General features: G+C 57.6%; 4 protein-coding genes across 4 annotated transcripts; 1 reads left to right on the top strand and 3 right to left on the bottom strand.

Annotated features, from left to right (window-relative positions):
* Positions 1-803: 803 nt before the first annotated feature.
* Positions 804-2251, bottom strand: MFIFM68171_09172 (Putative fad nadbinding domain-containing protein; the record flags this gene model as incomplete). Its single annotated transcript, XM_071064591.1, has 3 exons — positions 804-1891; positions 1949-2149; positions 2209-2251. 3 exons carry the CDS (start codon positions 2249-2251, stop codon positions 804-806), a joined length of 1332 nt encoding a protein of 443 aa, XP_070920692.1.
* A 2037-nt stretch (positions 2252-4288) lies between these two features.
* Positions 4289-8094, top strand: MFIFM68171_09171 (uncharacterized protein; the record flags this gene model as incomplete). The annotated part of the gene is made up of 2 exons (XM_071064590.1): positions 4289-4464; positions 4533-8094. 2 exons carry the CDS (start codon positions 4289-4291, stop codon positions 8092-8094), a joined length of 3738 nt encoding a protein of 1245 aa, XP_070920691.1.
* Positions 8095-8761: 667 nt separating this feature from the next.
* MFIFM68171_09170 (Putative flavin-binding monooxygenase-like protein) lies at positions 8762-9838 on the bottom strand (the record flags this gene model as incomplete). The annotated part of the gene is made up of 4 exons (XM_071064589.1): positions 8762-9366; positions 9437-9481; positions 9553-9750; positions 9826-9838. 4 exons carry the CDS (start codon positions 9836-9838, stop codon positions 8762-8764), a joined length of 861 nt encoding a protein of 286 aa, XP_070920690.1.
* A 777-nt stretch (positions 9839-10615) lies between these two features.
* On the bottom strand, positions 10616-11407 carry MFIFM68171_09169 (uncharacterized protein; the record flags this gene model as incomplete). The annotated part of the gene is made up of 1 exon (XM_071064588.1): positions 10616-11407. One exon carries the CDS (start codon positions 11405-11407, stop codon positions 10616-10618), a length of 792 nt encoding a protein of 263 aa, XP_070920689.1.
* Positions 11408-11783: the final 376 nt, after the last annotated feature.

Here is an 11783-nt window from a genome sequence, read left to right as displayed (position 1 = left end):
TTACTATCAAGGCCAGCCGCCGCAACCCCAATACCACAGCTACCCGGGGCAGCAGCCGCAGGACGGCAGCGCAGCAGCCTACTATCAGTCAGGACCGCCGATGGGCTACCAGCAGCAGCCGCCGGCGGGGTACTACGCCAACGGACAGGGAGGGCAGTACCCGCCTGGGCAGCAGCCTTACTACCCTGTACAGCAGCGGCGCAGGAACGGGCCAGTGAGTTCCTCATCGCTCAATTTCTCCCTGGCTTTTTTTGGAGACGAAATCGAATAACTAACTATGGTCGAATTGCAGGGCGTTTTTGAGGCTTGTCTTGCGGGAATGGCATGCTGTTGCTGTTTGGATCTGTTGTTCTAAAATGGGGATTTGGGCCGGCCCGGCCGGGCTCCGCTATCCCGGAGAGCAAGAGGGTAAAAAAGAGGGGTTACCGGGGACGGGAGACCACCGACGACCACGACCAAAGTACTGGGCCCCGGGAAGGGAATGGGACAGGAACATGCGCCAAGGGGCGCAAGGTTATATTATAATGGCATGGGATGGGCGTATGGGATTCTGTTTCTGTCCACAACACGACGGCTCGTCCTTATCGGTGTTCTATTTTCCATCGCGGTCTTCAAGGATCTTGCCTGCTCTGTAAGGGTTTGTATTGAAGCATCTGTTGTCTGCTATGGGATCGCCAATACCAGGTGATGTTATACAGAATTTCATACTGTTTATTGCTACTCTTGAGTGTCTAATTATGTCTCGTCTAAGCACACTCACTCACCCACACGGGGTTTGTCTTTGTTACGGCCGTCCAGAGGGTTTACAACGTCGCAAAAAGCTCCTCATATTTGTCGTTGGCCTCCTTGATCCAGTCGCGCGAGTAAATCATCTGTTGGACGTCTGGGCTGGCCCACTTGTCCGGCACCGAGCCCGACTTGCCGTTCTCGCGGAACTGGCGATCCCGTTCCTCTCTCGCCTTGCCCTCGCCGAGATGCAGTATCCGCCCGGAGTGCGCCGCCAGGTCCACCAGTGCGCTGCAATGGGGCTTGCGGAGCAGCTCGTATACCTTGAGCGTCTTTGTGATGGTCTCGGCGTCGTGAAGCTTGTCGCTCGGGATCTTGCTCACAACCTCGGCCAGTACGGCGCCATCCTCGATAGCCATTGCCGCGCCCTGACTAAGGTGCGGCAGCGTTGGGTGGCACGCGTCGCCCACCAATGCGGCCGAGCCGTGCACCCACGTGGGCAGCGGCTTGTGGACGCGCAGCTTCCACTCGCACACCTCGCCGTCCGGCACCAGGTCGAGCATGCGGTGCACGAGGGGGCAGAAGTCACCGTACACCTTGAGCATGTCCGCCTTGGAGCCCTTGGTAGTATACGTCGCGTTGGTGGCCGAGGCAAAGTGGGTATCGGGCTGCGCGGACGACAGGTTGTAGATCTGCTTGTTGCTGACGGGGTAGGCGATGATGTGCCGCCGCTCGCCGACCCAGCGCACCACCGTGTCGCTGTCCAGGAGTTCTAGCATCTCCGGGTCGTGTTCCATCTCGGAGCGCTTTAGCATGATGCGGTACGCGGCCTGTCCGGTATCTTCTTCCTGTGACTCGGCGCCCAGCTCGGCGAGCATCTGCTTGCGAGTCGCCGACTTGATGCCGTCGGACGCCAAAAGGATGTCGGCCTCTACCGTGTACTCGTCGCCGTCGCGCGGCTTGACTGTGATGACGGGCTTGGGCGAGAACGAGTTGACCCTCACCAGCGCAGTCGAGAAGTGGAACTTGATAGCGCTCTCCTTCTTGCAGCCATTGAACAAGCCCCCGGCAAGAGATGAGCGATGGCCCAGGGCGTGCGGAAACCCGTATTTCTCTTCAATATCGGGCATGTCCACGTGCGCGAGCTCAGTGTTTGTGCTCCCCTCTGTTCAGACCGTTAGTCAAGTTGGTTCACCCTGGTGCGGTGCTGGGGTATGCTTACGCCTGATGCTGGTGGCCTTGACGATGGTTGCCTCTTTCGCGATGTCCTCCCAGCATCCGAGATGGCTAAGCACGCGGACCACATTCGGGGGTATCTGGATGCCGGCACCGACAAAGCCTAGATTTGACGCCGTCTCAAAAACATCGATGTGTTTGAAGCCCTTCCGAGCGAAGGCCAGGGCTGTCCCCAAGCCTCCCATGCCTGTTGGGAGCGTCAGCACAACTCGGTCGAAACGGATGCCGGAGCCATGGGGAGCGTACCCGCGCCGATGATGACGATGCGCAGATCCCGTGCGTCGGCCATTGCAGCGCGTGCGGTCTAATGTTGGTTGCGGTCTGGACGAGGGTATGAGAGCTGCTTGCTGGATTGATAGCTTCTAAGACTGAGGGACGTAATCTACGATCTGGAGATGGATGGAACGGCTCAGACAGGCTCGCACCACCCCACTTGTACTCATATACGCAGCCTAGGGATCTATGCGGACGATGCCTCGGCACCTGTTCTCGCACGCGGGCAATCGCGAATTGTGTGGCATGCTGAGCCGGATGGTAGTGGAGATGGAGATTGGGGATAGCGCCCGGCAGGGCCCCATTACAAGTTCACAATTCTAGGAGCATTGCGCAGGAGCAACTCTTCAGGGCGGCTCAAGTCGGAGTGGGAGACACAGGCGGTGCGGGGAAAGATGCACCCTGTAGCGCGGAAGAAATCTGGGACTGCCGTGCCCGGATCGCTGCGCTCGGGAATCACATCGTCTCTGGGAAAATGTATTTGCCGCTCGACAGCGCCGACGCTAGCCCGCACTTAAGCAAGACCTATGGATGCCTTCTGACGCCCGTAGAAAGTGACTGAGCTCGGCATGCCAGGCGAAACCAACAACTCTCATACTTGCTCTTGCTGTTCTCCTACAGGTTTTAAATGTGTCGAAAGGCAAGGGGGCCGAAGTTGGCTTCTCCAGCAGAAGTGCACTTGTCGGTTCGGGGCTTGAAATACCCCCGCAACCTGACGGCGCAGGCCAGGATCAGCCAAGTAAAAAAATGTTATTCCTGCGCCTCTCTCCCCCAGCATTTACCCTAGCAGGTGATAGCCGAGCCTTGTGCCACAATGCGGGACATCAACCCTCGTATGGTTTGCATGGATGCTGCGATGTGCAGGTACAGGTGCAGGTGCAGGTCCCGGAACCCGGTTCATCAGATTTACGTATACTATGCAGAGGACACATCGAGAGCCATGACATCACCATCCGGAGCTAGCACCTAGCCAATGCTGGTTTGATTGAAATGTACAGTACATACATCGACTCTCTCTCCCTTTAATTTTTTCGTCCTCCTTTTTTTTTTTTTTTTTCTTCTTTTAGACAAAACGTAGTGTAGTTTATCTCGGGGCTGGAAGGAATGCATGTCCCAATGGCCTGCCTCAGGACAGGCGCCATATGCCAGATGAGATCATGGTCCAGGACGGTCACGGGATGTAGGTGACACAGTGTTCCGACAAGGGGTAGCAACGTATAAGCCATGTAGGGAACGTGAGCTATTCAAAGAGGCTTACACATGCCTGAACAAAAGCCGGGTCCGATTGAGACAAAGGACAAGCAAAGATAAACAGATTTGTCCAGACAATGCCCGATGATAAAAATATTCTACTCTAGAACTCCAACAAAGCAGCAGCTGAAGCGCGCGTCTATGTCTGCGAATTGCGAGGCGCTGATGCAAGGACAGAAGAACAAGGAGCTGCGTTTTCAAGGGGGCAGCCAGCAGTAAGACCCCCAGATTTGGCGGGAAGACGATCACGATTAGCCAGTAATATTGCACCAACGCACTGTGAGAGCCGCCGACGTCACCAGATCCAGCCAATCAGGACCGTGTTCCCCCATGGATTGTTTCATCAGACGAAACCCGGATACCATCCATTTTCCAAGCCCACTATCTCTAGCCGAATGACCTAATGGACTTGGGAGGCCGCAAGGACCTGGGCAAACCCACACCTCGCTCAACATGCCCCTGCATTGTTTCCTTTCATCATGTCTTTGGGGAATGGAAATCGGTGCCGTTCTTTCCGCCCATTGTACGACCCGGCGCGCCATTATCCACCTCAGTGACCAACTTTTATGTCCCCTCACCCTCCTCACCCAAAGTCTGTCCCGCCCATCAACGTTCCCTCAATACCGCTTGCTCCTCGCATCGAAAAGGTACACAAAAGCTCTATAGGAACGTGCTTCTCAGATCCCACTCTTCCACTCCGTGGGGCATAGCGCATGGCCCGCCGCTGTCTGGGCCATTGCATTCCCTATTGCAGGATTAGGATTGCTCAGTGAAGGCCAAACCACCGACATCCGTTGCAACCATGAGCAGCACCACGGAATCGGCGTCGTTGAACGATGCCGAGGGCTCGGGGGCCGCCCAGGTGGCGACCGGCATTAGCCTCATCGCTTTCGTGACGGCCTTGGCGGCCTCGCTCGTCGTCTTTGGCGTACAGATGGGCTTTTTCCTACTATTACGGAACAAGCTGGTCAGGATATTGTACGTATCTATGAACCCCCAACCCGCCATCGCTTGGACCACAGACGCTAATACCTGCTTGATTGTAGCAAACCGAAAACTTACCTCGTGCCCGAACGCGAACGAACCGATCCGCCGCCCTCGAGTCATTGGGCTCTGGCGTTCAAGCTCATGAGCTTCCAGGACCGCGAGATTATCAAGAAATGCGGGCTTGACGCCTACTTCTTCCTGCGCTACCTTCAGACGCTCTTAATCATATTCATCCCTATCGCACTGGTTGTGATCCCGATATTGGTTCCTCTCAACTACATCGGCGGCATGGGGCGCGAGATTATCAACAGCACCGCCGACCGCGCCAACGACTCCAGCGTCCCAACGGGGCTGGACACTCTAGCATGGGGCAATGTCGCCCCGAACCAGCAACATCGGCGCTGGGCCCACCTCGTTCTGGCTCTTCTGGTCATCTTCTGGGTGTGCGGTGTCTTCTTCGCCGAGCTCAAAGTCTATGTCAAGATTCGGCAGGACTACCTCACCAGCGCAGAACACCGCTTGCGAGCTTCGGCAAACACGGTGCTCGTGAGCTCGATTCCGAACAAATGGCTAACCGAGGAGGCTTTGAGAGGGCTGTTTGACGTGTTTCCAGGGGGCATTAGAAATGTCTGGCTGACGCGCGATTTTACCGCCCTGCTCGAAAAGATCCACGAGCGCGATCGTGTCCACAAGATGCTGGAAGAGGCAGAGAGTGAGCTGATCCGCATGGCCAAGAAGAAGCAGCTGAAGCAAGCGAGGAAGGGTAGTCTGATCCAGAGACTGAGGTCTGGGAACAGAGCCGAAAAGGCACAACGGGCGAAAGCACAGGACCAAGAAGCCCAGCGGCGTGCTGAGGGCTCAGGGGGCCTGAGTGCTAACACGCCTCACGTGCCTCGCGGCGTGCACGACGCGATAGCCGAGGCTGATCACCAGTACGGAGGCACCGATTCGGCTGATTTTCAAGAGGGAGAAACCAAGGCGATGGACCCGCCGCGAAGAACCGGAAACCCTCTTGTCAAGATCGGACAGGGCCTGGGTAAAGGCGTTGGCAAAGGCGTTGCGGCGGTGGGCGGAGTCGGCCTGGGACTGATTGGAGGCGCGAAGGCCATCCAGAAGGGGATCGACGGGGGCTTGGAGAGGACAGATGGCTTTGATTTTGTCAAGCCCGTCGATCCACGCGCATCGCCTTCAATGTTCGTGACAGATGACCCGGACTCTCCCCGGAGAGTTCACATGGCAGTGGACGACGAGGACAAACCCAAGACTTCATTTGCCTCAGAAGCCCCGTTAACCTCTCGGCGGGCTGCGCACGCCCACACACTGTCCGACGTTTCCCAAGATTTGGATGCCAAGAAGGAGACGTTTGACCCTAGGAGTTTCGGCAATACAACGCGAAGAGCTACTAACTTGGACGAGATGATTGTTACCGAGAAGACGTGGTGGTTCCAGTTCTGGAAGCCTCCCACTGGGAGCTATGCGTCTCCGATTCCTCAGGGCGCCGAAGGAGACGAGTACCCTTGGAGGAGCGAGAAGAAGTCGTTTTGGCAGTCTGTGAAGGATGCGATCCCCTTCCTAGCCAGCGAGCCGCCACCGGTCGACTACCCAACTGCGTACACCCGCGACTACAAGACCCAGCCGGAGGAAGACGCCGAATGGAGGAAATGGATAAAGCCAGAGGACCGTCCTCACCACCGAATAGCCAATTTCGAATGGACCCCGAGATGGCTTCCCAGCCTGCCCCTTATCAACAAGAAGGTCGACACGATTTACTGGTGTCGTGCGGAGCTGGCGCGACTCAATATGGAGGTTGAAGAAGACCAAAAGCATCCGGAGCGCTACCCTGTCATGAACGCGGCATTCATTCAGTTCAACCACCAAGTGGCAGCACACATGGCCTGCCAGTCCGTTACTCACCACATCCCCAAACAAATGACGCCCCGCATGGTCGAGATTTCGCCCGACGATGTCATTTGGGATAACATGGCCATCTCGTGGTGGGGAGAGTGGGCGAGGCGTATCATTGTCTTCGTTATCGTGGCCGCCATGGTTATTCTCTGGGCTTTTCCCGTCGCCTGGACCGCTTCGCTCTCCCAGATCGACGCGCTGATTAGGGAGTACAGCTGGCTCGAATTTCTGGCGAGCAGCCAGACGCTGCACAATGCCGTCAAAGCGGTGGCCGGTGTCTTGCCCGCCCTGGTCCTGGCCATCATTCTGGCACTTGTGCCCGTCGTGCTGGGTTTCTTGGCCGTCTGGCAGGGCTCCAAGACGGGGTCACGGAAATCTGAGATCGTCCAGATCTACTACTTTGTTTTCCTATTCGTCCAGGTCTTCCTGGTCGTCTCGATCGCGTCCGGCGCGCTCCAGACCATCGCGAACATCTCGTCGAACCTCACATCCACTCCCAATATCCTCGCTGAGAACCTTCCCAAGGCAGCCAATTACTTCTTCGCATACATGATTCTGCAAGCGCTGTCGACAAGCTCGGGAACGCTACTGCAAATTGGCACGCTCCTTGTCTGGTATGTCTGGTCCAGGATCGTGGACAACACGGCACGAGCAAAATGGACCCGTAACACGCAGCTGCCAACCGTCACGTGGGGTTCTTTCTTCCCCGTATACACAAACTTTGCCTGCATCGCGCTGATCTACTCGATCGTGGCTCCCCTCATTTCCCTCTTCGCCATCATAACATTCAGTCTCCTCTGGGTCGCCCACCGCTACAACATGCTCTACGTCACCCGGTTCAAGACGGACACGGGAGGCGTACTGTACCCGCGGGCCATCAACCAGACGTTTACTGGGCTCTACGTCATGGAACTCTGTTTAATCGGCCTCTTCTTCCTGGCTGAGGATGAGGCCGGGTTCAACACGTGCATCCCGCAGGCCATCATCATGATTATCACCCTCTTCTTGACGATCCTGTACCAGTATGTCCTGAACGGGTCGTTCGGGCCTCTTCTCCGCTACCTGCCCATCACGTTCGAGGATGAGGCTGTGCTCCGCGACGAGGCGTTCCAGCGCGCCCAGGCGCGGCGGTTGGGGTTGCTTGATGACGACGATGACGAAGCCGCCACACTCAACAGGATCAGCGGTGCGCACGACGACGACATTGAACTCGAGAAGCTGGGCAATAAGAAACATGGTACGAATGGTTCGGTGCTCGGCAAGTTCAATCCGGTCAAGGGGATCGCGCACGCCAGCACGTGGGCGGCGCGTGGCGGCAAGCAGATCCGGCAGGCTACGTTTGGCAAGGCCGAGGATTCGCTCCGCACGGCGGCGCTATACCGCAAGCAGCGGCGGCAGAAGGACCTCGAGGCGCAGCGCGCCATGGGTGACGCGCTCTTTGGCGGGTACTCGGACGTGATTGAGGACCTGACGCCGGAGGAGCGCGATGTCCTGGTGCGCAAGGCGTTCCAGCACTCTGCGCTGCGTGCGAGGCGGCCGGTCGTCTGGATCCCGAGGGACGACCTCGGCATCAGCGACGACGAGATCAGGCGCACAAATGATTTTAGCGAGTACATCTCGATTACCAACGAGGGCACGGCGCTGGACAGCCGGGTGCGCGTGGTGTATGGGAGGAATCCCCCCGACTTCTCTGAGGTGGATCTCATTAACCTGTGAAAAAGGGGGAGAGAAATGTATTGCTGTATGTACGACTAATGTGGGATTGATGATGATCACAAGGGAGGATGAGAGAGGAGGCATTGCCTAGGGGAGCAGAGGCTGGCGTTTCAAGCGTGCATAAGGTGCCGAATAGTGCATACTTGCAAGCATTACGCATACAGGCGAAGGAAAATACCCCGGCGTTTTTCGTCTTTGGCATTTGGGGGGAAGAGAGCCATGAAGTTAGGCGAGGACTGCATTGCTGGCGGCATTCGCATTCCTGTCTCATGGATAATTTTTTGGCACATCGTATATTTTTATTTGCATCTAATATTAGCATTGTACTTGGATTATTCCCGAGGATTCCGTGCTGAAGCTTCGTTCATGTGAATCGGATCTGGCTCCGGTTTGTGTCCAGGACGCACTCAAAGCAGTAGCCAGTCAAGTCCATATTCCCTTGTTTTCACGGACACAAACAAAAGTTGTAGTCTTTGATAGTTGAAACAATCAACCGGAACGCCTCCTATTTGTTGCATATTGTACAGAGTTTTCAAGAAAACGAGAGGAGCTGGGGGTAAAAGCTCCTCCACTGAAGTAATAAAGTACAAAGATAACCAACGGTGCTTGCACGGATATGTACGCACGTCGATTTGGCTCATAACCGGCCGATACGGGACAGAGCATTTCAAGCCACCCTCTGTATTCCCCTCCCGGCGATCCCGACGGCCCTCATGAGGGGGCTCAGGAGTATCACGCCAAACACGCACACCATGGTGGCCAGCAGCTGGAATGCGCCGCATACGGACGCCCCGGGGGCCAGGAGCACAAACTTGAGGAACTCGTTCACCTGGTACAGGTCCTCCTGCTTCTTGATGTAGTACCGCACCGGCTTGGAGGAGCCGGCATCGGTACTACCCTTGGCGGCAACAGCACCGCGGGAGCCGCCCTTTCCTCCTCCTTGCTTGCTGTCCTTGTCCTGGTCTGTCGACGCCGAGGCCTCGGGCCCGGAGGCGACGACTGCGGCGTAGCTTGGCTCGGAGCCTTCCTGGATGGATTGGAGCTTCTCTTGGGCGGCATCGTAGGGCTGCTCCGGAGTAGAGGGGGGGTTGGCGTTGGCGCTGCTGGTTCCGTTGACGGTGGCGGAGGAGGAAGAGTGCGGGGCCGGTGCGGGAGCCGGGGCCAGGTGCAAGACCGTGACGAGGCTGACGGGGGCACGGTGGAAGGGGATGAGCCAGATGGAGAAGACCTGCGAGATTTTTACGTAGAGGAGGTTGGTGCGCTGGTCAAAGACTGTGTTTGTGTGGTTCGGGGGTTAGCGATCGTGTTCTCTACCAAGAGGGAGAGGTGGATGGGTACGTACCACATGATTCGATGTCGAGCTCGATCTTAGGGCTTAGGATCTTGTCTGGTCGGGACGAGAGTGTTTAGTATCTCTGTGTCTAGGTAGCCCATCATACAGATTGCGGGAGTGCTTACACCATTTCAAGATGGCCACTATCAGCGCCCTGGAATCAAGTTCACCCGCACCAGGCAATTTCAGGCCCACAAAGGACGGTACACGGCAAAAGGGATGCATGAAGGAAGCCCCGGGGAGGAAGTAACGGTAGACTGCATCCTGCTGTTCGTCGGGGGTGCCCTGAGTGAGCGAGCGGATGACGTTCCTGATTTCTTTGACTACGAGGATCGGGTGTTAGTTCGAATGTCAAAGTTGGTTCGGGAGCTTTCGTGTGGTGTAGTAACTGTACATACCTGGATGTTCCATGATGGGCTACTGGTCCAATTCAAGTGGGTTATAAGTGAGATTTGCGCCAGAGAAAAAGATGAATGGTTAGAAAACTGAGAACAGATCCGGGCGAAGTATCGAAGGTAAATAACCTGGGCCAATTCCCATTGAGTTTCTCATGCTCAAACCCCCTTGTACAGCTGGTGATGTCATTGGCGTGTGGGGCACCCGGAACCAGGGCGTTTCTGCCCGTGATCGAGGCCCGCATCCGTTGCGGGGCACGAAACGGGCGAGAACAGGGGTCACTGCAACGGGCTTGGCAACGGGGGGCACAAGCAAGGCCGGGCGTTTGTTGGCTGGAAGCCCGCAAGCGGAGCAGGCAAGACAGTCGAATTGATCGTCTATGATGTTTCGTTGACGCGGGTATGCCTTCTCGGTCCCGCAACGGGATAGCCGCTGCATAATGTACGGCACACGGGAAACGAGTTTCACATGTCAAGAGACAGCGGGGCACTGATGAGCATGGTCCAAGGGTACATACAGTAGGACTAGGAGCAGCTACTCGAGTCGGACATTCCAGCACAGACCGCCTAAGACCAACAAAGCTCAGAGCCCAAAAAATAAAACGATCCATGAGCAATTGGCCCGCCTCTGCCGCAATTCCAGCGCCTCTTCCAGAAACCAACCGGTAGCCCTTCATCTGCGAAAATAAATAAATAAAAAGAGCCCGAGGGTCACATAACATCAGTCCTCTCCGTCCGTCCTGTCCCGTTTCCGTCCGAGCACGTCTTAATCCCCCCGTCTGATTCTTCATCCTTACCTGCGGTGGCTACTCGACCTCCTCACTTCGACAAAAGGCGCATCCCCCCCAGCAAACCTCGACGGATCGACTTCCCTATACCCACTCGACCGCCTCTCCACGCTCCTCATCCTGCTCCGCCTCCTCGGCGGCGGGCTCCCCTCCTCGATGACAACCACCTCGTCATCCTCGTCACTCGACCCGACTCGCCTCGGCGGTGGCGGCGCCCCGCGGCTCACACTCCTCCGCCGCCTCGTCTCCTCGACAATGACGGGGGCGGGGTGATGCGCCGTCGCCATCTCCTCGACAATCACGGTCCCTCCGCCGCCGCCGCCGCCGCCGCCGCTCCGCCGGATCTCCACCGTCGCCTCGGTCCCGCGCGAGGACCGCCGCCGCCGCGAGGCGTGCCGCTTGCGGCTGCGCCGCGTCACCACCGACGCGCTGCCCTCGGTCGTCGCGTCGCCGCCCCCGCCCCCGACGTTGATGCACGTGTACACCAACCAGAGCAGCAGCACGAACCCGGCCACGGAGCCGAGCGTGATGCCCGCCACCGCGCCCGGGTCCGGCCCCGACTCGAGGGAGCCGTAGAAGGCCGGGATGGTCGAGGTCTGGACGGGCGGCGGGTTCTGCACTTGTTGGCGGGGGAGGACGACGACGACGGGGGTCGCGGGGGGAGCGGCGGAGCGGGGAGCGCCGATTTGTGCTCTTTCGGCTTCGGCTGGGGGTGCAGCTGCTACTGGCGGCGGCGGCGGTGGTGATGGTGGTGCCGGCGCTGCTGCGCGCAGCCGCTTTCCGTTTGTCGGCGCCATTGCGCCCGAGGGTTGACGGTTGAAGGTGGGTTAAACTATGCTATTGATCGCTCTGACGACTAGGTGGGTAATTGATCGCTGCTTGTAGATGGATGTCGTGCGCGCTTCGGTCGGATGCGATGCGGTCGCGAAAGGTGGTCGGGGGTGGCCGGACGGACAAGGCGGGCCTGGTGCGGGCTCGCGGGCCGCGCACAATGTGGACCTGTGCACTTGTTCCCGAGGGTCGAGACCGTTTTGCGATGGGATGAAGTGCCCTTCTGACGTGATTGGAGAGTCGAGGAGAACCGCGCGGGCGATGACTCTTGAGGTAAAATAAATCAAAGCGCCGATGAATTGCCCTCGCTATCGGATCAAGCAGCGGGTGCAGCCGACAGAT

Source organism: Madurella fahalii, assembly GCF_045866475.1.
Source record: "Madurella fahalii IFM 68171 DNA, scaffold_5, whole genome shotgun sequence".
Lineage (NCBI taxonomy): Eukaryota > Fungi > Ascomycota > Sordariomycetes > Sordariales > Madurella > Madurella fahalii.
The sequence above is the reverse complement of the archived record's forward strand: the minus strand, read 5'-3'. Positions and strand labels throughout refer to the sequence as shown.